The sequence below is a fragment of the Lissotriton vulgaris genome, chromosome 2_1 (assembly GCF_964263255.1).
Source record: "Lissotriton vulgaris chromosome 2_1, aLisVul1.2, whole genome shotgun sequence".
NCBI classification, from domain to species: Eukaryota; Metazoa; Chordata; class Amphibia; order Caudata; family Salamandridae; genus Lissotriton; species Lissotriton vulgaris.
In genome coordinates this window covers 916,087,279-916,114,279 of record NC_141687.1, presented here as the reverse complement: position 1 = coordinate 916,114,279, position 27,001 = coordinate 916,087,279, and the positions used below count along the sequence as shown (strand labels likewise).

Genomic DNA, 27,001 nt, shown 5'->3' with positions numbered 1-27,001 from the left:
GTAACCAGCCAGAAGTGCAGCGGATGAAAACAGTTCAAAAGTAAATAAGAATCCATTTTACAGCCTCACAAGTTAAAGTGCTTTTTACAAGTCTGCCATCACATACCATATTAATCCAATATATTATTAATAATTTGTTTCACGGTTTATTAGCATAATAATTCACATTTTAGGAATATATAAAATCACATGGTTTTGCATAACATGATGTCAGTTTTACTTTTTTACAACAAAAATAAAGATTTCAATCATGAATAAATAATTTGCCTAAAAAAGCCCACCCCCACAAAAGTCTTTTTGGTCCCATCAATCATTTCTCAACAGCTAAATGTCAAGACTTATCTAAGTGAGCTGTATCAATTGTGCGCTACTCGCCAAAAAAGCGCGTAAACACCTCATATGGGGTAGCATGCGCTATATAAATGCAATCTATTTCCCTCTCTAATCCTACCACTGTCCTTCTCAATCCAAATAACAGACTAACATATCCACCACTCAAATTACTTTCCTGTTTCACTATACTAATTCACCACTAACCCGTTATGGGTTCTAGAGCAGCGTGCTACTCGCTGAAAAAGAGATTTGATTCCTCATTAGGGGTAGTAAGCGCCATATAAATGAAATTACAATACATACAATACAATTTAAACTGTGCCCCATTTATTCATTTAGCCTTCATCAAGACAAGTAACTATCACTTATTGTAATCTCTCTAGGCCAATCCGATCAGAGGAGCAATCCTCCTTAATATGTTGTGTAGTGAATAGAAATCAGAAAGAGTGATGGGATGGGATGCTCAAATCTCAGGCTGCGCTAACTGGATTCGCCTTCATCCAGGTTAAGACAGGGTTAGGGGCTGTCTCATTCAGGTTTCTCTGTCGACGACCCAATGTTAAAAGCAAAGATTTGATTGAGCACTTAAGGAAACATTATTGCAGTGGATGCCAGGAGCAAATAGACTGTTCTTTAAACACAAACAGGTAGATTCATCAAAGACCCGTGTTGCGAGTCTGTAATAGCGATTCATAAGGAATCACTATTACAGACTCGCAAAATGGGATTCATTTAGGAATCACAAAATAAATTGCGATTCCTACACATTCCTTATTTGCGATTAGCAAATTGCTAATCGCAAATAAGGAATACTCCCCATTCATTCCTATGGGCCTTTAGGCCAATAGGAATGAATGGGGAGTATTCGTTATTTGTGATTAGCAATTAGCTAATCGCAAAAAAGATAGCGATTTCAAGGGTGCCAGGGGTGTCCAAAGGACACCCTGTAGCACCCCTGAAATGCAAATTTTAACAGGCGTTGTGCACACACATGTCCAAAGGACATGTGTGTGTGTAACATGCAACAGAAAAAAATGCACTAAAGTGCTTTTTACTATTTTTTCGCTATTTACCACGAAGTCAGACTTCGTGGTAAATAGCGACCAAATATTGCGATTTCGCAATTTCCAATTGGTTAATGAAATCCAATTCCTCGCAAATATGCGATTTCGCTAATAGCGATTTTTGCATTTGGGATGATGAATCCCAAATGCAAAATTCGCACTCGCAAAGGGCCAGAGTCTCAGGATCTGGCCCTTTGCGAGCGCAATTTAGCTTCATGAATCGGGCTGCTTGTCCTGATGTAGGGCTAGAAAACAAGATAACGAAACAATACAGGACTATGAAGGCACCGAACAAAAGAGTTCAGTCTTAAAAAGACAAAGAGGAACACAAACACAGTCAAGTATAGAACATTTGCATAGGTCTTCATCTCCCTGGTCTTGTTCTGCCAGTATTGACAAGGTGTGGATGTATGTCAGAATAAGGAAATATTGTGCTAGAAAAATAACATAGCCATCATATCAATAACCAAAATATCAAGTACGTAAGTATATATAAGGATATATAGATTTACAATATATTTATTTTGGTAGGTGAATATCTTTTTGTAGCATACATTTTAAAACTTGATATTCTGGTATGATACCCAGTTTTCATCTACAAATATATATTCAATCATTTAGCCACTTCACTTAAACCTTTTAGATTTAAAAATGAAAAACAAAAAATATTGGAATTATAGCAGAGAGGAATCAGGTGGAACTACAGCAAGAAGTCCTGCACTGCTTTCAGCTATGCAGTGAGGTTTGGTCTATTACTGGGAGTGAAAGACAAGGGAATAGAATGTTAAAACTAAGAGGCTGGAGAGGGGAAAGAGATGCAGGCAAAGAGTTATAGAAATCAGCTCAGAAATAAATAGACGGCCAGAAATACAGCAATGACTTCTGAAATTTCAGGATAAAACAGTTTATGATGAAAGTTTGAACTAAAGCGATTTTGGCCAAAACACTCAATGTTTTAAGTAAATATAATAGAAAGAGGGAGCTTTAAGCATATCCCATGCAATAGACTAGGTTGGATCATCATATAGATAAGTTTCACGGGTATACATACATCGCGGGCCGCCATTACAAAATCTCTGTTGCAAATACTCTCATGTCACGTTGCTGGATTAAACCAAGTAGAAACTGCACAGGGTTTGAGCAGATAAAATGCGCATATTATTTCTGAGGACTCATTCAAAGTTCATATTATTGTCAATACTTCTGGTGGTTTCATTGTGAGGACTGGCATAGTAATGGCTGCTTCAGAACTTTGGTCCTAGAACTCCGGGCCAGGGGGTGAGAGATCTCTTCTCACAGAGTAAAGTTTGTATTGAATTTGACTCCATGGACTCTAATCCTGGGATGTCTAATGTTAGTCCACAAGATCCATATCTATGCCTGAAATTCAAAATTACCACATGGGATAAATGTGAATATAGTTTACTGAATCCAAACAGGAACAATACCCAGGGTATTCTTGCAAATCTGGCATGGATCAACGTTATACTCCGCTGGTCTAATAAATGTCTCACTAAATAGCTGACGTGACCTAAGAAAAGCAGATCCTCACTGCCCAGTTGATCTAATAAAGATGCCTTCCATTCTCTAAAGTTCATTAGTACATGCTTGTCTAGTCACTGAACAAGAAAATATACCCTGACGCTCGAGTATTAAATATAAATTAATCCATGTAAAATATCTGGATACAGAAAGTTCAAAACAAAGGGGATAATTCTCAAAGGTATGTCAAAGTATATGAAGTAGTAGCACACGAGTACTTCACTGCCTCCGAACTGCCTTTGTGAATTAGAACAAAAACCTCTCAAATGTGAATGTACAAAGAATGTTCATAAATAAGTGGGACAAAAAAAACGGTGTCTCCTCTTTGAGTACTTTCCATTTTGTGCCGATTCAGAAAGCAGCACACCTGTAGTCCTAATTTATGTTCCTATAAATGTTTTTGGGAATTGGCTCCAAAACAGAAAAAAACTTGAATACCCAGGGAATGGTAATAAAAATTATAAAAATTAAAATAACTCTGCCCTCTTTGCTGAGTTTATATTTTGTGGCAAAATTCACAAAGACATTTATAGTAAAGAAATGCAGTACTACTACAGTGCTACTTTGCATGCTCATAAATGCCTTTTGAAATTTGCCCGTAATTATATTTTCAAACCCATGTGTTGAAGGTCATCTTTTATTTAAAAATGGAAAAAGTCTAGGTTACTGGTATTTTGCTGCAAGTAAAATGATGCAAATAATACAGGGTCTGAAAACAAACGGAGTAGTGTAAACATCATCTCTGGGTGCATTTTGTTGGGTTTAATGTACTATGGAGGCATGAGTGATCTGAAAAGAAAGGATGAAAAAGAAATCTTTTTCAGAGAAGAGAGTCGGTTCAGCAAGTTGCTTTTGACATGCTCCAGGGAGCAGGAGGATGCGGACTGAAGTGGCATATGCCAGAAATCAAATAAAGTCATCTGCTCTGACATTTGAATTTTCTTTGACAACTGTTGTCTGCGGAATCATCACGGCTTGATAATCAAGAGGTGCTCCTGCAAAAACAAAGCAGTCCTTTCATGGCGCACGACGTGAAGAGCTGACAGAATAATTCATGCGCCCTACAGAATGCTGAAAGCGTCTACCTGTCCCTGGGCACGCGGCGCCCAGGCAGCTGATTGCCAAGCGCGCGCGGCTCGGTGCGCGTGGACACTAGGTTATGAAGCTGTCAAGTCTGCTGTCTCGGGAGAGGTTTATCTGGCAGAGCTAACAGTCACTGGGAAAACGCGGGATGACAGCAGGCATCAAAGCAGGTATTAGCATAGCGTAACAATGTGAGGATCAGCAAAAGGGGAGTGGGATTGCAGGAATAAAGCCATCAATATGTCCACAAAATGTAGATATGTACAAACAACCATTATAAAGGCAGTGGAAACTTACAGTGAAAATACAGCTCCTCCTCACCATCCTGGCTGGCTTTGCTGTAGCCACATTGCCTGAAAGAGAAAATATATTGTACAATTAGTCACAAAAAATCAGTCTTTAGATGCTCTTAAACATACTGTGCAATAAACCATTTCTCAACGCAGACGATTTTCAATGAAAACAAAAAGCTCAGTGGCAGCTACTCCGCTATGGTGGAGGCGTGTCGCCCCCGCTGAAAAAACGGGAAAAATAACATAATGATAAAAACAATTTATAATCATTTTATTTTTATTTCCCCCTACAGCTAGCCAAGTCTTGGTTGGGCCATGATGGCAGCAGGGGAGGTGCACTGTAAGCGCACATAACGATTTGGCTGGCCGTCCTAGGCAGGTCATGTGCACTTAGGTCTCTCCAACCCAGGTGTGTTGCCCAGCCAGGATGGAGAAACAGGACATACTCTCAGGCACTGTCTGAGTGGTGAATCGAGTCACTTAGAATCAGGGCCGGACTGGGAACCACAACCGGCCCTGGTAAAGTGTTCAGCCGGCTCCCCCCTCCCCACTGGGGAGGGGGGTTGGAGGTGCTGCCGAGCTCTTTGCCGTGGCCGGTTTTCGGACTATTTTGGTACAGGGCCGATTTTGCAGCTATGCTGCAAAAACGTCCCTGTAACAAAGACGGCTCCCCAGGGGCCCAAAACCAGCCCCCACCCGGGCGGCGCACTGGGGATTGCCCGGTGCCCGCTATGGCAAGTCCGGCCCTGCTTAGAATAATCCTGGTACTGCTCTCATGCTGTTGGACGCAGCACCGGGATTGGGTGGAGAGCCTGTTCGGGTGTCCCAGGGACTGCTGGGACACCACCAGGAGAGAAGAGGAGCACCGAGGTGGATGGCAGCGTCGCTGGCAGAACAGGTAAGTTTTTTAATAATTCTTATTATTTCCCTAATCCCCTTTCCAGTTCCACATCCCTTGCACCTTACTTGAGTTTTGCGGCAGCTGCCACTGTTAACATTTCATGGCCAGTTCTGTTTCTAAAGGTTTCACACATGTATACACCATAGTAAAAAATTTCTTCAAATTTCTCAAAGATAACTCCTTTCGGTTGTATGGCTGATCTAAACCCTTTGTTAAGGATTTATGATAAGTACAAGTACTGTGCACCGAAGAATCACATGTTCTTTATATTGGTGGCTCTTCCGCTAAGCAGAAGGGCTGTCGCCCCCCCAATGAAAAAATGGGAAAAATAAAATGGTAATGAAACCGTAATAATGATAATTCCGAGGACAGCAATGCAGAATAAAGATGATTTATTGGAAAGTATAGAAAGCCAGTCCATACATGAAGCCTGGGTCGTAACTGTCATCCATGGAATCCGGAACACAGCAGTGTTCCTGATTCCAGGTATGACACGACAACGCCACACATTCCCCTTCGTAAGGGAAAATAAAGCGACATATGCAATAGATAAAGAACAAGAAGAAATAAACAATATACAATATGAAATCTGAAAATAAGAAACATAAGTATGAATAACTGGAGAACAAATTACATAATACACAAATCAGATCACCTATAAAGTTGATAGTCTTTAGACCACACAGGAACATGACATTTCCTCTGTGCTCGTTGGACAGGAACATAGTCATCAGAAGAACAGGAAGACTTGTTTTCAGGAACACTGCGAAGGGTTGTAGAACCAGAGAATTTCCTCCAATTACTAGCACTATTGGAAGACTTCAAGCCGGACAGAACTCTAGACTCTGTGGACACTTCCTTGGGCCACAACCACCTAGGAACCTTTACCACTTTAGACAAACTCCACACGTTACCGTCTGAAAGTTCAACAACCTGTCTTCCAACACGCGTGACCATCAAAGGACCAGAATACCGTGACTCTCCAGACTTGACATTTCTACACTTCTTGACACGGACCCAATCATTGACACAGAACTGGGAACAATCACTACATAGAGCACGATCGACCTCAACGGCCCTTCCTGTACCAAGCATTCTCATCCAAGGTTGACTCATGTTGGAGCCACTCCTCCTCCCTCTCATCTTCTCAAAAGGAGACAGATCACCCATACTCCTAGGTGTGTTTCTGTAACACCACGGGACTTCACTAATGGTTTGTTTACAATCTCTACCATTCTGCAAGGCTAATTGAAGGCCCTCCTTAAACACCCTGATCCACCTCTCAACAATGCCATTACTTTTGGGATAATAAACCGACACACGTTTATGTTTAATACCATGATGCTCCAAAAACTCCTTCATCTCCTGGGATACAAATTGCACACCATTGTCAGTTGTAATATATTCTGGAAAACTCTCCCTTTCAAACACTTCATTTAAAAACTTGATCACCACACTAGATGTTATGTTAGAGACCATTTTTACCTCAGGCCACTGAGACAACTGATCTATCAAAATTATAGCATACATCACACTCTTGTTAAATGACAAAGGACCAGCAATATCCAATGATACACTTTCCCAAACCCGTAAAGGTCTAGAAATGGGAAACCGTTCATATGAAATATGCTTTTGAGACTTATCACTCAACCAGCAATCCATACAGTCTCTGACATGCCGTTCTATGCACTAATCCATTGCTGGCCACCAGAATTCACTTCTAATCCTCCTTTTCATAGATGTCATTCCAGGATGCCCCTCATGAGCCATTTCTAAAATCTTAGGTTGTAATTCACGAGGCACCACTAATTGCAGACCCCTAAACAATACACCTTCAACCACCGACAACTCTTGAGCAACGTGAAAGAAAGGAAGAATATTATCAGACAACAAAACTTTGCGTGGCCACTGGGTTTTTACAAAATTACAAATACCACTAAAAACAGAGTCACTACAACACGCCAATTTCCATGCATCCTCATCAACACAACCTTTGGAGATTTCACAAATTGACACAACATTATCATCATCCTTTTCTTCTTCAACAATATTGTCATCAGGCACAGGCAATCTAGACAAACAGTCAGCTAACACATTCCTAACACCAGGGATATACTCCACTTTAAAATGAAAATCCTGAAGCTTGTATTGCCATCTAGCAATCCTTGAAGTCGCTTTTCCACAACCTTTCGTAGTAAATAAATCCACTAAAGGACGATGGTCAGACCAGAGTTTAAAAACAGTACCGTACACATACTTGCGGAAATATTCTATACCCCACCAGCAAGCAAGAGCTTCCTTTTCTAAAGTAGAATATTTGCACTCAGCATCCCTTAAAGGTCTTGATGCGAATCCAATTGTTACCATTTGACCCTTTTGACGCTGCATTAAAACTGCACCAATACCCACATTACTTGCATCAGTGATGATAAATGAACAATGTGCAGTATTAAACGTTGCTAAAGCAGGTGCAGATGCAATGTTTTGCTTCAACAACATGAACTCTTTTTTGCAATTTTCATCCCAAAGAAATTGAACATTTTTTTTCATCAAGTTCCTCATGCTTGCAGTCTTATCAGAGAACAGGGGAATGAATTTGGAATAATATTCGGCAAGCCCCAAGAAAGACCTAAGCTGATCTTTATTCACAGGGTCTGGAGCTAATTCAATGGCCTTGACTAAATTCATTTTCGAGGAAATGCCTTCCTTACCAATAGTATGTCCCAAATACAGAAGACACACCAAATTTACATTTTTCTTTTGTAAGTGTAAGACCACTATCTTGCAACACACATAATACCTTATACAAAATTTCAGAATGATCAGATGGATTAGATGCAAAGATCAAAATGTCGTCTTGGAAGTACAAGACATTATCAAAATCCTTAAAAAGGTTGTGCATCACTCTTTGAAAGACAGAAGATGCTGATATTAGACCAAACGGCATCCTTTTGTACCTGAAAGCACCTTCTGAAGTGATGAAAGATGTCAAATGCTTACTATCCTTGTGTAAGGCTATCTGGTGATAAGCATTAGACAGGTCTAATATAGAAAAAATGGATGCCCCCTTCAATTTTGTAAACATTTCATTAATATTAGGCAACGGATGTCTATCCACCCATACATTCCCGTTTAAATCTCTTAAATCCACACAAAGTCTCACTTTGCCATTGGGCTTGTGAGCGACAACAACTGGGGATAACCAAACAGAAGATTCTATCTCCTCAATAACATCTAAATCACATAATCTTTTGAGTTCAGATTTTACAGCATCTCTTAAATGTAAAGGGACATTCCTAACTTTATGGACTTTTGGTACAGCATCTTCTCTAAGAATGATTTTATGTTCAAAGTTTTTTAAGAGACCTAAAGCAGATGTAGAAAAAACAGAAGGAAACTTCTTTTCACATTCAGAACCGAGATCAGACTCTACACTCATGACCAGGTCAGAATATACAAGCACTTGTTCAGGATGATTGGGATCCAATTTTATCATTAAGTCCCTCTGTTGAGGCCATCCCAATAAACAAGAGCCATCTTTGGCCACATAAACTTTGGAATTAATGGTTTTACCCTTGAAACTTAGGGATGTTGTAAAAAAAACAAGAATTTCAATGGGTTTCTTCCCATACCCAAGTAACTTTATGTCTGGAGGAGATAATTTTAAACCAGGAAACTCTTTTACCCATTCTTCGCCAATGAGAGTACGTTTTGACCCAGAGTCTGCCATAACACTGATATCCTTCCCTCCAACATTTACAGTGCAATAAGGAGACTCGTTATCACATGCATTAACTTCATACACTGCAAAAAGAAATTCTTTTTCTAAGTAATCGTCATCAATTTCATTAACATGCTCATCAGAGCTTCTTTTTTGAACAAAACCCTTACTTTTAAACTTGTTCTTATTCTTACACATTTTACTAAAATGACCTTTCAATTTGCAATATCTGCACACTTGTCCAATTGCCGGACATTTTCTGTCATTCGCTAGGTGATCCGGACTACCACATTTAAAACATGCATATTCTCTCCTCACTTGGAATGGTTGGTTTCTGTTTCTAAATGAAGATCTTTCCTCAAAGTTAGATTTCTTTACAACATTGACTTCAGCAATATTTCTTTCTGCAAGTTCTTTCACACCCAGTTTCATGTTCTCAAAACGATGTGCGATATCTAACGCTTTGTCTAAAGTCAGATCCTCAGTGTCCAAAAGTTTTCCTTGAAGCTTGACATCAGCAATTTTGTGGACCATTTGATCACGCAACATTTGATCATGAAAGGTTGAATAATTGCACTTAGATGCCAAAACTCTCAAGTCATTCATAAATGAGTCAACAGATTCACTTGGTAATTGACCTCTACTCAAGAATTTATGACGGGCTACTACAACGTTGACTTTCTTAATATATTGTTTATCCAACTGTTTGATTGCTTCCTCGAAAACATCTATCACTTCTTCAGAAGATGTTAAACTACCTGCAGATAAAGGTAAATGACTTAAGACATGTCTTCATTCAGCACCTAAACAGTGTTTTCAAATAGCTAGTTTCCGTTTATCGGTGTAGTCATCTCCACCAATAGCTTCAATGTAAGCATGAAAACCTTCTTTCCATCTTTTCCATTCAAGAATAGGTTCACCTGGATTTGGTAGAAAAGGAGGTGGAGCTGAAAAACTTTCCATTTTGATAAAGCAAAAACCTAAAATAATTTGGTAGGTGAATTGTAGAGTTCCTAATTGAATAGTGTCGTTTTCCTTAATTTTTTTTAAAACCAAACTTTCTCGCAGTGTTAATACCAAATGTAAAACTTCAAAACGATCGATGAAAGACTAAATACGTGATATTATCACATTCTCATTGCATTTCATTCAATTATGTCCCAAAAGATGGCCGCCTTGCGTCAAAATGCGTGAAAAAACGTTGTGACGTCACGCGCATGCGCACAGGCTTGAACTACAAGACTTGCGTAGTTTCAATGCACCAACATTCGATACCCGAAAATGCCCAAAATAGTAAATATCCGTCACAGCTGGGTACAAAACCGTGGCGGTTTCACCTGATTGATTCCGTTATGGTCTGTGACACCGCGCCGACAGCTCCGACAGCTTTCTTTGACAGTTTGTGATCCTCCGCATCTAACGAAAAACAACGATGCAGGTAGGGACTCCAGGCTTGTTTAAAAGTTCTTGCCCAATCGTCGCCAGTGTAATAATGATAATTCCGAGGACAGCAATGCAGAATAAAGATGATTTATTGGAAAGTATAGAAAGCCAGTCCATACATGAAGCCTGGGTCGTAACTGTCATCCATGGAATCCGGAACACAGCAGTGTTCCTGATTCCAGGTATGACACGACAACGCCACAGAAACCAATTTATTATCCTTTTATTTTTCTTTCCCAGCTAGAACCTGCCAAGTCTTGACAGGGCAGGGCATCGATGACAGCAGGGGAGGAGTAGTTCAACACTGTAAGTGCACATAACGGTTTGGCTGGCCGTCTTAGGCTGGCCGAACCATCATGTGCACTTAGGTTTCTCCAACCGAGCTGTGTTGCACAGCTAGGTTGGAGAAACAGCACAGTCTGAGCAGAAAAACCGAGCCGCTCTGGTGTCTCTGGGGCTGTTGGGACACCATCAGGGGAGAAGAGGAGCACCGAGGTGGACAGGAGCATTAGTGCAGAACAGGTACGTTTTTTTTTTATTCTTAGCATTTCCCTAATCCCCTGTCCCGTCTCCTCCTCCCCAGCCCCGACTTGAGTTTTTCTGTGGTCGCCACTAATTCTTTATTTTGTTTTTCTTATAGCCACCATTTGCATCAATCTGAAATATTTACTTATTCCAGGAAAGTATTAGAAATGTTGGGGTTCATTTGGATAGCTTTTAAAAGAGTAGAGCCAAAACTCAGAGTAGAATACCTGTGTGAAAGTATGTCATAAACTTGTCCACAAAGTCAATATAATCATAATCTGACCTAATTTCATGGGTAAGACAACGTTAGTGGAAAATAGCAAAATCATTTTCGTTGCATTGTGTAAATCTACAAGCATAGTTCAAAATGTAATTATTTTCTTTTAGCTTCTTTCTTTCACAAAATGATCCCTAGAAATTGAGGATTCTACCTGGGCATACTGAGTTTTGTCAGAGTACAATGCTAGTTCTTTTCACCTACGGTATATTACAACTTCTCTTATCATATCATAAAAAATATGTTTGAATGATAATGACTATTGGTCAATGATGAGCATTAAATAGAGTAAATATATATATATATATATATATATATATATATATATATATATATATATATATATATATATATATATATATATATATATATATATATATATCGAGGTGGGTGATGAAATAGGAACACCTGAAAATTCTTATATATATATTGTTGTCCTAATTTATGGATCTACAGGCTCCACTGTCAGGAAAACTGTTGAGATGACTGTATACAGGCAGAAATGGCATGATAGGGGATGTCCTACTTAGTGGACCCCCCTTTAGCAGAATGGATAGCCATCATCCATTGCGTTCTCAATTTCAGAACACAGGAATAATGAGAAGTTCATAGACATTATGAGGAAGCCATGTGAATGTACTAGACTAGAGAAGCTAAATGAAGGCCGCACAAGCTTCCCAATGATCCAAATCCAGCTATTCACAAGGAGAGGTTAACCAAAGACATTTTTAAGCATTGTTGTTTTTTTGTATCTTGTCTTCTGGGCCTAATAATGCCATAGGTGTTGGAAGATGCAAGACTTAAAAGCTGAATGCAAAACAGAGATGAACCTATATTTCAGAAACATAATGTGTAAAAGTCATAGAAATGTATCCGACATAGGATAAAAATTGGGAGCTTCATTTACAAAACCATTGCATCACCGGTGCGTCACTTTTTTTGACGCACTGGTGGCACATAGTGCCTGCCCATATTTACAGGACCACATAGAGTCCACCCTGCGTGACGATTCATGGCCTTGTAAATACAGGCCCTTCCACGCATATTACTCTGTGTGAAAGGGGCATTCCATGGGTGTTGCTCTGGGTGTTTTTACGCAACACTCATGGAACCTGACACATTCCCAGATTTATAAAGTTTTGTAAAGATGGGAATGCATGCGACTCTTACTCCTCCCCAGAGGAGGTGTAAGAGTGGCCCAGTGAGGAAGCATAATTGTATGTCTCCTAGTGTTTTCCTCTTTTTATGCGTACTGCTCACACAAAAATAGCCTTTCATATCTGTCTCAGGTCCGCCACTGCAGTGTCTGAAGTTCACTGCTACTTTGACTTGGTATGTAAAACCGCTTGCCAAGCTTTAAACTCCCCTTTTTGTTTCATATGTCACCTCTAAGTAGACTCTAGGTAGCCCTCAGAGCAAGGATCTATATAAGAAAAGGTTAGGACATGCACTCTTATGTTTTGCATGTCCTGGTAGTGACAGCCTATTTCGGTTTTCACTACTGTAACACCTACTCCTCTCATAGGTTAGCATTGGGAATTCTTTAACCCACTTTAAAGCTGTAATTCCTGATCACAGAGGAGTACTCCTTTCATTTTTAATATGTTTGGAATGGTTTAAGTGCCTGGATACTGTATAGGGGGTATAGCCGCACATTATAAATCCTGATTGATTGATATTGATAAATACCCCTTGCTGGAGAAGTTGAATTTAACATTACTACTCTTGAAATGCCACTTTTAGGAAGTGAACATTTCTCTGCACTTCTACTCTCTGTCCCTGTAAGCATGTCTTCAATACACGTCTGGGGTGGGTGACAGCTACACTTTAGACATTTCCTCTAGCCAGCCACAGGAAGAATAGGTGTGCCAAAGTATCCATCTACATGCATCTGCATTCTGATGGCCTTGCCTGGGCAGGATGGAAGGGAGGAAGTAACACTTCCCGTACCCACTCAACTGGTTGATATACTCCCCATAGATAGCCTGGCAGACAAGACTGGGCTGAAAGAGGAACCGGTGCACTTCAGAGAGCTGCTTTAATTCACGGCCCACATCAAAGGCACTTTGGGGTTTAAGTAATGGGTCTCTGACCCCTAAAATCAGACACTTCCGGATCTCGAACTGAACCTGTATCCGAAGGACTGCTTTGCTGCTTAAAGGACTCAAAATTACACTGCAGACTTCGAAGGCTTGCATTTCTCTTGAGTTGCCCTGCTGCCTGCTGCACTCTGATTCAGCTGAAGAAGAGCTGGACTCTGCCTTCATTCCAAGTGATCTCCAAGGTCTTGTTGCTTGAGACTCAGGGTAGTCTACACCTCTACTCCTGCTCCTCTGTCTGGCTCAGTGAAAGTGGCCCAGATACCTGCAACACATATTTCAATACATCTCCAGTCTGTTTGTAACAGAACCAGCAAATTGAGCTGATTGCAGGAGTAAAATAGGTGGATCGGATTGGAATTAGTGCTTTGTATCTAGAGATCAACACATCAGAAAAAGTGTCAACACTGCTTTAGTTTGGTGAGATCATCGCACCCCCTCAACTGTGTGGCAGAATGCGGCACATCGCATGACCAATCAATCAATCAATCAATCAATCAATCAATCAATCAATCAATTAATCAATCAATCAATTATATTATTTGTAAAGCACGCTACTTACCCGTGAGGGTTTCAATGAGCTGATGGGAGGGGGGTAGCTGCTACTGTTTGAATAGCCAGGTCTTGAGGAGTCTCCTGAAGGTCAGTAGGTCCTGTGTCTGCCATAGGTGGAGGGTGTTCCATGTCTTGGCGGCGAGGTGGGAGAAGGATCTACTGCCCGTGGTTGATCTTCAGATGCGGGGGACGGTGGCGAGGGCGTGGTCTGCGGAGCGGAGCTGGCGGGTGGGGGTGTCCAAGTTGAGGCGGCAGTTGAGGTACGCTGGTCCGGTGTTGTAGAGTGCTTTGTATGCGTGGGTGAGGAGCTTGAAGGTTATCGCCTTGTTGACGGGGAGCTAGTGCAGGTCAGGGTGTGATGTGGCTGCGGCACGGAATGTCGAGGATCAGACGTGCTGAAGCGTTCTGGATGCATTGGAGCCGTTTGAGGAGCTTCGTCGAGGCTCTGGCGTAGAGGGCGTTTCCGTAATCCAGTGTACTGCTGACGAGAGCTTGGGTGACCGTCCTGGTTTCGGTGGGGATCCACTTGTAGATCCTGCGAAGCATATGGAGGGTGTTGAATCAGGAGGAGGAGACGGCGCTGACCTGCTTTGTCATGGAGAGGGTGGAATTGAGGATGACCCCTAGGTTGTGTGCATGGTTGGTGGGTGTGGGGGCCGTTCCTAGCAAGGAGAACCACCAGGAGTCGTCCCAAGCCGAGGGGGTGGACTCGAGGATGAGGACCTCCGTTTTGTCTGAGTTCAGCTTCAGGCGGCTGTTTCTCATCCAGTCGGCAATGGCCGTCATTCCCTCATGGAGGTTGGTTTTGGCTGTGTGAGGGTCTTTGGTGAGGGAGAGGATCAGCTGGGTGTCATCAGCATAGGAGATGATGTTAAAGTTGTGCAGTTGGGCGATGCGGGCGAGCGGGCCATGTAGACGCTGAATAGCGTGGGGCTGAGGGAAGAGCCCTGGGGCACGCCGCAGATGATCTCGGTGGCTTCGGAGCGGAAGGGAGGAAGGCAGATGCTCTGTGTTCCACCGGAGAGGAAGGAGGTGGTCCAGTCCAGGGCCTTCTCTTGAATCCCTGCGTCGTGGAGGCGTGCGCTTAGGGTGTGGTGGCAGACCGCGTCGAAGGCGGCCGACAGGTCCAGGAGGTTGAGGGCCGCGGTCTCACCGTTGTCTAGCAGGGTTCTTATGTCGTCAGTTTTTGCTAGAAGGGCTGTCTCAGTGCTGTGGTTGCGGCAAAATCTGGACTGGGATGAGTCCAGGATGCTGTGTTCCTCGAGGAACCTGGTTAGTTGTATGTTGACGGCCTTCTCGATGACCTTCGCCGGGAACGGGAGAAGGGAGATGGGTTGGAAGTTTTTGCGGTCCTTGGGGTCAGCCATGGGTTTCTTCAGTAGGGCGTTGATCTCGTCATGCTTCCAGTCCTCGGGGAAGGTCGCTGTCTCGAGGGAGCTGATGGCCTTCCGTAGGTGGGGTGCAATGACGGTGCTGGCCCTGTTGAAGATGTGGTGAGGGCATGGATCTGACGGGGATCCAGAGTGTACGGAGTTCCTGATCTTGATGGTGTCGTTGTCTATGTTGGTCCAGGAGGTCAGGCGGTTGGTGCGAGTGGTGGTCGTGGGTGTCTCAGTCGTTGCCGGGGCAGTCGCGGTGTTGAAGCTGTCGGTAGTTGCCGGGGCGGTTGCGGTGTTGAAGCTGTTGTGGATGTCTGTGATCTTGCGGTGGAAGAAGGTGGCCAGTGAGTCTCACAGTTCTTGCGACGGTGGGATGTCGTTGGCGCTGGAGTTGGGGTTGGAGAGTTCTTTCATGATATTGAAGAGCTCTTTGCTGTTGTGTGCGTTGTTGTCTAGGCGGTCTTTGAAGGAGGCTCTCGGCGGATCTGATGAGGTGGTGGTGGTTGCGGGTGGCGTCCTTGTGAGCTGGGTAGGTTTCCGGGGTTCATTCGCGGGTCCAGTTCTTCTCTAACTTACAGCAGGTTTTCTTGGATGCCTGGAGGTCTTGGGAGAACTAGCTCGCTTTCTTCCTGGTGTGGCTGGTGGAGAGTTTCTTGATCGGGGCAAGGGTGTTGGCGCAGTCTTCGATCCATTGTCTGAGGTTGTGGGCTGCGCGTCCGGGTCGGTTGGGTCTGCGGGTGGACTTTGGGCGAGGGTGGTGGTTAGCTGGTCATCAGTGACTTTGCTCCTGCAGCGACGTGGCATCTGTTGGGTGCGGTGGGGTGTGATGGGTTTCGGAAAGGTGAAGTGGATGCAGAGGTGGTCAGTCCAGTGAAGTTCGGTCGTGTGGTTGAAGCAGACATGGGTGCTTGCTGAGAAGATGGGTGGCCGGCGGAGTGGGTGGGTGTCGTGACGAGTTGTCTGAGTCCGAGGTTGGCGAGGTTATCGATCAGGGTGGAGGAGTTGGGGTCGTTGTTGTTCTCAAGGTGGAAGTTCAGGGTTCTGAGGAGGATGTAGCCCATGGAGGCGAGGGCGTGCATGCTGACGAGGTTGGCAATGGAGTCGTAGAATTGTGGTCAGGGTCCGGCGGGTCTGTAGATAAGTGCTTCTCTGAGGGTGGTGTTAGGGTCGGTGTGGATCTGGAAGTGCAGGTGTTCGGCAGTGCAGAGGGTGTCAGCGTTGTTAGTCAAGATGTTGAGGGTGTTCTTGTGGATGATGGTGATTCCTCCTCCTACTCCGCTGGTGCGGTCCTTGCGGATGACCTTGTAGACTTCCGGGATGGCTATGGCGATGCCAGGTGCTGAGGAGGAGCTCAGTCAGTTCTCTGTAAGGAATGCGACGTCAGGGGTGTGGGTGTCGAGTAGGTCCCAGAGTTTGACAGCATTTTTCCTGGCGGAGCAGGAGTTTAGGAGGATGCAGCAAAGGTGGTTGGATTGATTGGAGGATGGGTTGGCGGGCTGGATGCTGGTGTAGCTGCATTTTCGGCAGGTGAAGGGTCCTTGGGTACGTTTTGATGCCTGATCGTTCGGTGTTGAGTGCTTGGAGGGTTCTGGTGGCATAGTGGAGACAGGTGTTGTGGCGGTCGCGGTGGCCAGGGGCTCTGGTGCTGGGTCCGGTCCAGGCTAGGCGCAGACGGGCTTGCCGTAGGCACACCTTCAGTGCACCAGCTGTGCGCCCGCTGAGCAGGCAGCTGCACGGCCGCTTCGCGGTCTGCATAAGAGCATTGATGGAGGGAGGAGCAGCTGGGTGGTGTGAGTGGGGCAGCAAATGGGCTGTCAGGGGGACAGGGCTGCAGGGAGGCAGCGGCGGGAAGAGTGAGGCAAAGGTGACCGACTCAGCAGTGGCTGGGAACAGGGGCAGGCAGAGGCAGCAAGCGGGCAGGCTTAGTCAGCTGGCAGCAGGAGACAGCAGCAGGAGATCAGGGTGAGCAGGTGGCAGTGGCGTGGGGGCGACTTAACCTGTAGGCAGGGTCAGAGGTTGCTCCCTACGCTGCTACGCGTTCTCCTTAATAGTGCTGATGGGAGGGAGGACCAGCTGGGTGGCGGGAGCGGGCCGGCAAAAGGGGGGCGGGCCGCAGGGAGGCAGCGGCAGGAAGAGTGCAGCGAAGGTGACCAGCTCAGCAGCGGCTGGGACCGGGGGCAGGCAGAGGCAGCAAGCTGGCAGGCTGAGTCAGCTGGCAGCAGGAGACAGCAGCAGGAGACCAGGGTGAGCAGGCGGCAGCGACGTGGGGGCGACCTAACCTGTAGGCAGGGTCAGACGGCTCTCAACTTCGACACCAATCTTTGGAACTGATGCTTGCCTTCACTGCGTGGAGAATATCCGCACATTTTGTTTCCTGTGACAAGGAAAGGTACTTTGTTCATAGCAGGCCTGCGTTGGTCCGGTAGCCGGCCTGCTCTTCCACAGGGTTGGAATCAACAAAGAAGGTGCCAATACTGAGTCTAATTCCGAAACAAACCTTATTGTGTTCAAAGCTAACAAACAATCGATTTATTAGCCAAATATTGAAATTTATCTATCATTATTTATTTCTTTTGTGCAAAACTTTTAAAAAAAACAACACAACCACAATGAAAAACTTTTCATATATATATGTATAAAGAACAATCAAAATAGAGTTTTTAGGGGTAAGACAAACACTCCAAACAATGGACGATTGAAACATATATTCACCCTCACTCAACAAACATCCGTTTTTCAGTCACACTAGCACTCCTTTCAACTCACAATATACCAAACATATAGCACAATAGACAACATGGGAAGCAGAATGGTCAATGACTTAATCCATAGACTGTTCACAAAAACATAGAAAGAAAAAACTGTTTTTCAGAATACTTAATATATAACAGTTTTTTTTAAAGAAATACAAATATATACAATTCTTTTGACAACAAGCCAAACAAACAAGGTCAACGCGTTTCGAACCGGACCATTTGTCCGATTCTCATCAGGACCAGACTGAAAATCTGAAAAAGGAACACAAATTTCCTTTAGTATTTGTGGGACTATTTAAGTAAAGGAGAAAAACAGCGACCAAACAAACGTGCAGAGTTCCCTACCTGAGTGTTTCAAGGCTTTTTGGTGTTAATTCTCAAGAAAAAGAAAAGGATGTCTGTAAACAAAGGTGGACCCAGGGTTAGTTGACAGGATTCACATTTAGTCGTCTTAAAGTATTCAAATCACGAGCAAAGGTACCTGCACGCGGTCTGTGTAAAAGCGTGTCTCCTGGTGAAATTATTTTGTGACACAGCAGCAAGTCGCCATTAAGGTCAAAGTATCAATGATGTGGCTGGAATATAAAGGGGAGAACCGAACCGCTTATGAAGAACTGTTTGACAAATGAGTTTAACCATACTCAAATGGTGTGTATGTTTAAGTACAACCATTTACCTAAAATGTAGCCAGGCGATAGTTGTGTTCAACCCTTTACTTGTTTTCAGCGGGGCTGAAGGAGAGAGATATCCGCTGCGGTCTGCCACAGGCTGTAACGATAAAAAGCCTGGTTTAGTTTGTTTGTTTAAAATAACACGCGGAAACAGAAACAGTTCATAACGCGCCAAAGCGCTGAGGTTGAGGTACCTTAAACGGGAATCTCAAGCTGCTAAACCGGGACGCCGCTCAGAGGTCCGTGCGTACCGGGGTCCAGAAGCACAGAATCCATCATAGAAAGCCTGGTGGTAATAACAAGGCTAGCCATTGGTTGATCATGGTCATGTGGTAGCAAATGGAATTATGGATCTTGTAGTTTATCGTATTCAGTTGGAATAAAAAGGCCCCAGAATGTAGGGCAGGCATATATTGGAAAATGTTCAAAAGGCCCGCGAGACCTCTGAAAGTTTGTTTAATCCATTACTGACTGTATTGAATCTAAGAATGAGGGTTGCCTCACGTTGACTTAGTTTTGTTTCCAAGTCACCTCCTCTCGTGTCCATTTCCAATTTTGACAATACAGTCCATTTTATGTCATGCTCAGTGTGACCTTCTGCCGTCCAATGGTTCACTAGAGGTGCATTCGCTACAGCTCTTCTGACTCTGGACTTATGTTGGCAAATGCGCTGGCGGATTTCTTGAGATGTTTTTCCCACGTACAGCTTTTGACAGGGACACAGGATCCCATATACAATGTTATTGGTTTTACAATTTGTAAATGCTGAATGTTTCCAGAATATGTCATTGTAAGAAAAAACGTCCCCCTCAATTGTCTTATCACAACAGACACAGGTTCCACACTTGTGGTGTCCACGAATGGGCTGTAAGCCAAGCAAACTTCTTAGTGTAGGGGGTTTCTGTTTGGGTAATGCGGCGTTGTTTTCTTCCACAGGGTTGGCCCGAACTTTGACTTTGCCCTGCTCCAGCACAACCTTTCAAAGATGAAGAGCTATTGCAGAGCATTTCAAATCTATGTGAGAGCCTTCAAGCAAAAAGTGGAGCAGCAGAAAGCTTTGAGAGCTTGGGCAAAAAACAAAGTGACAGGAGATAAGGTCCTAGGGGAGGAGAAGCCCACGATTAATGAGGAGGAGGAGCTGGACCTTGGGTCTTTTGTGGCTCTAGTGCTACCTGTGAAAGGGGCAAACACGTTTTCAGGAGCAGTGGTGGTCCCCAGAAAAGGGAGCAGTGTCTCCTCCAAGAATCTACTCCCAGAAATGCTGGCAGACAGGAAGGAGGAAACAAAGCTAAAGTTGGAGCATGCTAAGCTGGAGAAAGAGCAGGCTCTGGCTGAGAGTAGGCTAGATCCGGAGGAGAAGAAGCTCTTCCATGAGTTGAGCCACAGAGAGCTGGATGTAAGAGCCCTGGAAGTAGGGAACAGCAACAGTAATGGTGACGAAAAGGCACGGGGAAACATGGCGGCAGCTAGTTGAGCTGTCGCAGTGCTCACCTGAGTCCCTGTCTGCGATGGTCCGATGGTGAGAGTGTGAGCGGAGGCTCACAGTGAGATGAGAGTGAGAGAGATCGGCTCCAGCTGTAGCATCTCTTCAGTATCTGGTAGGAGGTGTAGGGGAGGGGCGGAGGAGAAGGACACAACTGAGGCACGAAGGGGTCTGGGGCCCAGCGCAGAGGCTGTCACGGCTGAGCTTGCAGAACTGTCACAGGGGGGGTTTAGAAGGTTGGCGAGTCTGGAGGAACACAGCGCAATAATAGCACCTGTAATTTACGAGGTCCCTGGCCCTCACCCCATCCTCAGCCTGTCGCCATCCCCAGAAAGCGGCTTAGAAGTGAGTACCCCTAACACAAAGCATACAGCCAGAAGGAGGGGGAGGGGCACGCTTAGTAGAAAAGCTAAAACCCGTGGGGGGGCCATAGATCCTGACATCGAGCTAGAGATACAAACAAAATCCACTGGTGATGGTCCCCCAACACCGGATCTAAGTCAGACAGCTCAGAGCGCCTCATTGAGGAAAAAAGTCTCCTCATATTTATCTGGAGAAGTAAAAGCGAAACATGCCTTTACCTGCAAAACGGCACGGGGTTCCAAAACCGCCAAAAATACCAAAGCAGCTAGTAACACTGGATCAAAGATAACGCCTTCTTTGAGGTCTTACTTCAAGGTCGTCCCGCAAATCCTGCGCCTTTCAGATCAGCAACTATTCGAAGATAGCTCTTCTGGGATGGCATCGCTGGAACATCCGGAGGGGGCCGCACCTGCCGCAGATAGGAGCATTCCCGTTATAGGACCTCCCCCCGCTACAGCAAACACCTTGCAGGATCTAGCTGAGGCTGAGGCTGAGGAGGCAGATACAAGCACTGAGACATATAAAGTCAATACTACAAAAAAATCCGGTGAGATAAGGGTGGTGGATCAGGGGTTGGAGGCGGGGCCTAAGGCAGTTAATCAAATGGTTAATGTGTTAGATGGCTCTTCAATCCCGAGTGTGAGCTTTCAGGGGCCGCTGAACACCATTCCTCCTGACATTCCTCCTGACACCCCGGTACAAAATCCAACGGATTTATTACATCCTACGGTACCACTGATTGTCACTTCTCCTATTTCCCTTGAGCAAAATCTAACAGATGTTTTGCGCTCCAGGGTGCCATCGACAATTTTTTCTCCCTCAATACACCTGGCCGCAATGCCTAATCCAGTGTCACTGTCAGCAGGGTTGCCATATAACAATGAGTTACAACAGGAGGACCTGCAGGGAGCTACGGCCTCTGATACCTACCTGGGTAGCGGGGTCGACCCATGTCTAGCCTCTTATCTGCAGTCAATGTTTTCATCTTTATCAGCAGATATTAAGAAAGGCTTTGAGGCGTCGACATCTATCCAATCCGAAATCCGGAATTTTTGTGAATCCCTAGATAGCAAAGTAGACAGCCTTGCCACAAGAACAGAAAGGTTGGAGGATACAGTGACAGTCATGTCTCTAAACCTGGACGAAGCCAAGACGGATATCGTCAAACTTAAAAAAGAAGATCTGATGCTGGCGGAGAGGATGGAGTCATTGGAGAACAACGCGCGTCGTAGTAACCTGCGTATTCTAAACATCCCGGAAAACAGCGAAGGGTCGGATATCAAGCAATACATTATCCAACTGCTAAAAGAATCCCTGAGATTGGATCAAACGGTCGAGGAGTTGTCACTTGACATCCAACGAGTCCATAGAGATCCCTTCAGGAGGAATCCTCAAAGAACAAAGCCGAGGAAAATACTTGTGAACTTCCACACTTACACCCTTAAAGAGACTATCTTGAGCTTGGCCCTAAAACAGAAGTCCTTGAGTGGGAAGGGTTTTAACTTCCAAATTAGATCAGAACTCTCAAGGGCTACGCTCGATAAGCAGAGGGAGTTCGGGAGGAGGTTAGATGCCTTTAGGAGCCTAGGGGCAGTAGCCCAGTTAGTCTTCCCAGCCGCCCTGAAGGTTATGCATAATAATACAATGCATAATATCCGCTCAGTCCAGGCTGCGGATGAGTTGTTAATCTCCTTGGGGAGGGCGAGAGACAAAGATAAAAACAAGGGGGCTTCAAGTTAAAAAAAAAAAAAAAGCCAAAGAATAAATTACTGTGCCTCTGAAGGGAAGGAAGAGAGAGAAGAGAAGAGGGAGGGAAGGGGAAAAAAAAAGGGAAACAGGAAGAAAAAAGGGAAAAAAAAGAAAAAAAAAGTGAGTTTAGTTAATGCCACGAGGAAATGTCAAAGGAGGTTAGCACAGGTTAGCACAGGTTAAAAAAGGAAGGATAATAGATGAAAAAAACAAAACAAAAACAGGAAAATAAAGAGATATCTGTTAGGAAAAATTAAGAAAAAAAAACAAAAAAAAAAACTTAAGAACATTCTCACATATAATTTATATCCTGTTCCCCTCCCTGCGGGGTCATTTGTTCTTTTCTTTTCCTCTTTCTCTTATTCAGTTTTTTCCGCTTTTTTTTTTTCTTTCTCTCACTTATGTATATATAAAAGGTATTGGTTAGTTAGGACAGGAACTCAGTAGGGGCGCTATCTTCTGGTTTTCCAGATAGATAGAGTAAGGGTTTCCCAAGGGGCGGGGGGAGGTTCAGGGGGGGAAGTGGGGGGGGGGGGGTGCTTGTAAAAATTTCAAAAAAAGTCCTCATTTTTTGCCCATTGATATTCTGGTTATGGAGAGTTGTAGGTCGGGATGTAAAAGTTGGTACTTTTTCCAGCATTGTTGTTAGAGGCTCTCTTGCCTTACTTGTTAATGCTTCTAGGTGGGGGAGTGCAAAACTGCTCTTATGGATAAGCTAAAAGTTCTAGCCCCAGAAATAGGAAGGTATTGCAGTATCTTCGCGACTCGGATGCCCAGGTACTCATACTTCAAGAGACCCATCTCACAGAAAATAAGCTTCTTTCTTTAGTTAAAAAAAATAGGTGGATCGACTTTTGCATATCCACTACACAGAACTCGAATACCAGAGGTGTGGCGATCATCTTTAAAAAATCTTTAAAAGCCAGGCTGGTTGATAAACTCGCAGACTCTGGGGGCAGGTGGCTCATTGTCTCGGTTCTTATAGCTGGGGCTCCAGTTACGATAGTGGGCTATTATGGGCCTAACAACGACAATCCTTTAGCATTGAGTTCATTGTTTTCTCATCTCCTTCTTTATCCAGAACCGGTCGTCCTGGCCGGAGATTTTAATGTGGTCTTGGACCCTAATTTGGATAAATCTCCGTCTAACAGGCCAATAGTCCCTTGCAAAACTAGGACCTTTCTACTTGATAAAATGAAGGAGTTTGGATATGTAGATATATGGAGAATAAGATCTGGGTTAAAACAGGGCATTTCCTTTCGTAATTATAAGTATCACCACCAGTCAAGAATAGACCTTGCTCTGGTCAGTCGTGAATTAGTTAAATTTGTACAAAATATTTACTATCTCCCTTTCCATCTGTCTGACCATGCAGCTTTGTGCATGGAACTGGTTGGGCTGTCAAATACCACATCCAGAACATGGTCGTTTGACCGCTCCCTTCTTAATGCTCCAGACGATATTACCTTTTTAAAATCTGAAGCACAGGGTTTTTTTTGATAACAACATCGGATCGGCTTCATTAGGATGCGTCTGGGATGCATTTAAAGCTTTTTTACGAGGCATTATCACTAATAAGGTCTCGTATAGAAGGAAGATCTATAGAGAAACTGTCACTTCATTGGAAGCCGATATGGCTATGCTGCAGGAGAATATCTTATCACATCCTGCTGCCCCATCAGAAATTTTGGAAGATTGGCAGAACAGGCTACTCATATTAAAGGGGGAATTGAGTTCAACTCTGAACACGCGAGTTCTCCAGAGATGGGAGGCCGGTAAGATGGCCCATTTCGAATATGGAGAATGTGCAGGGAAGCTCCTGGCTTGGAAAGCAAAAACAGACCGAGTCGGGAATAACATAGATCATACTGTTGAAACTAACTCTACCAAACCTACTCTCACTGCCCCCTCTCAATCTTCCTACAGAGATTGGAAAAACATCAATTTAGCTCAGTTGGCAGAGATGATGCAGGAAAATCATATTCCCTATGAACAAGATCCCAGTATAGCGTCTTCCAACTATCTGATGAACTTAGACACGGCCTGTAACATACTAGCCCCGATCAAAACATCCCATCGGAACAGGAAAATACCTTCAGCCCCATGGTTTACTGAAGCCCTTCGGACTCAGAGACAATACTGTAGGAACCTTGAAAGGCAGTGGCGTCGCAATTACAGCCCTGCAGACAAAACGACCTACAAAAATGCCCTTTCCATCTACAAAAGACTGATAGTTGCCGAAAAAAGTCTCTACTATACTTCCCAAATCGATCAGGCGAAAAACTCGGCAGGAGAACTATTTCGGGTGGTCACTACGTTGTCCAACCCCCCTGCCCCGCGCCTAGAAGGCTCTCAGTCTCTAGCGGACGCTCTGGCCAGTTTCTTTGAGGAAAAGGTTAGTTCCATTTTCCTTACCTTCTCGCATTCCTCCCCTTCACCCTCTCCTGCGGTACTTCCCATTAATACTTCGCCCGTCTTCTCATCTTTCGACACCATTGATCAGGACCATATTCAACGCCTGGTAATCAGCATTAAATCCGGATCCCCCCTTGACCCATGTCCCCCTGCCATCCTGAACCTCATCCCAGAAGCAATCTCTCCCGCGTTGTCTACCATCTGCAATGCCATGTTTTCAACAGGCATATACCCTTCAGTCTGGAAGGAGGCTATCATTAAGCCACTTCTAAAAAAGCCAACTCTGGACCCTCTCCTCCCCGCCAGTTACAGACCTATCGCCTGTCTCCCTTTCCCAGCCAAGATTTTCGAAAAAACTATGAACATCCAACTTTCGAAATTCATCAACAACAACAATCTACTTGATGACACTCAGTTTGGCTTCAGACAGGGGCATGGGACGGAGACAGCACTGCTAAAGGCCGCAGATGAAATCAGAGCAACAATGGATATGGGAGGAGCGGCGGTCCTAATACTCCTGGACCTTTCCGCTGCATTTGACACAGTCGATCATGTCACTCTGATCGACCGTGTCTCAGCTCTAGGAATAAGAGGCAAGGCTAAAGATCTGATTGCCTCATTCCTAAACAATCGCCCTCAGACTGTCAACATGGGCAACTTCACCTCCCAGACCTTCTCCCTCCCATGCGGTGTTCCACAGGGCTCCTCGCTAAGTCCGACGCTTTTTAATATCTAGGTATCGGACTTGGCGAGGGTGATAAAATCTTATGGAATTGCCCTTACAACGTACGCCGATGATACCCAACTAGTGTTATCGGTGCACAACAATGGAGCATCCGTCGCAGCCAACTTTCAAGAGAGAATGAAGGCGATAAGCTCCTGGATGTCATCAAACTGCCTCAAACTCAACTCCGATAAAACGGAGGTGATGACATTCGGGAGCTTGCAGCCAGCATGGTCCCCTCAGTGGTGGCCACCTCAGTTGGGACCCCCCCCCAACCGGTGGTCAAGGTCCGCAATCTGGGAGTCACTTTTGACAATAAGCTGACTTTCCTCCATCACGCCAACACTGTTGTATCATCTGCCTTCTACACCCTAAAAAAAATAAAAAAACTACTTCCTTACCTACCACAGTCGGCGGGCAAAACACTTATTAGCACCTTAGTGTTTTCAAGAACCGACTATTGCAACTCCCTTCTCCTGAATGCTCAGGAAAAGGTTCTCAATAAACTCCAGTCAGTGCAAAACGCTGCGGCCAGAACCCTACTACCCATCCCTAAATTTACCTCAACCTCCCCTTATATTAAAGAACTACACTGGCTCCCTATTAGGCGCCGAATCAAATTTAAGGCTCTGTGCATAGCCTACAAAACCCTGAACAACGCAGGACCACAGTTTCTAAAAGAAGCCCTCCGCCCAGTGGAACAACGCAGGACCCTACGATCTTCCTCAGCCTACTTGTTGAATGTCCCTCGGACAAGAAAGGCCAGCTGGGGAGACAGATGTTTCACTACCGCCACGGCCAAATTGTGGAACACTCTTCCACTTCACATCAAAACTGCCCCCACGCTTCTCAAATTCAGAAAGAGCCTCAAAACATGGCTGCTCTCCTCCTCCTTACTCCCCCGTCATATCATAAGTGAGTTCTGTAACAATAGCGCCGAGACACCCGTATGGGTATTTGCGTGCTTTAAAAATTGCTAAAAATAAATAAATAAATAAATAAATTGAAGTTGACGTTGTGGCTTACTCGGCAGACAGTGACATCAGAAGGGCCTTCCGTGATTTTTTTAAAGACATCTATCATGAGGACAAGACTATCAAGGCGCGGCAAGTAGACGAGTGGTTGATCGGAGTATCCCTCCCTTCCCTTTCGCATGACCAGAAAGTTGCCTTAGATAGACCAATTACTAAGGAAGAGGTTATCAGAGCCATTACAGATAGTAAGAAGGGTAAGGCATCAGGTCCCGATGGCTTCCCATCGGAGGTCTATCTAGCCCTATTACCAACAATAGTCCCCTTCTTAACTCAGCTGTTCAATCAGATCTTCCAGGTGGGGCTGGCCCCTCCTGACTCATGGAACGACGCTTCAATCACTTTGATATTGAAGCCGGGTAAACCAGCCGAGAGCTGTGGTTCTTATAGACCGATCTCCATTCTAAACTCTGACTATAAGTTTTTTACATCTGTCCTGCTAGTAGGCTGGGGGAGGTGGCACCTTGCATTTTACATCGAGATCAACGAGGCTTCGTGAAGGGGCGCCAGTTCTTTGAGCTGACTTATGACCTACTGGGAGCAATCGACATGGCGACTGCAGATTCTTTACCCCTAGCCATTATCACGTTGGAC

The 27,001-nt window shown here is 44.5% G+C and overlaps 1 protein-coding gene across 1 annotated transcript in view; it reads right to left on the bottom strand.

The window, feature by feature from the left end:
- The window catches only part of EPHA10 (EPH receptor A10), a 1,551,477-nt gene that overhangs the window by 550,846 nt on the left and 973,630 nt on the right, over positions 1-27,001 (bottom strand). Inside the window, exon 9 of the mRNA XM_086956448.1 lies at positions 4,320-4,375. Within this exon, the coding sequence (XP_086812574.1) occupies positions 4,320-4,375 (56 nt within the window). The remainder of the gene's footprint in view (positions 1-4,319; positions 4,376-27,001) is intronic.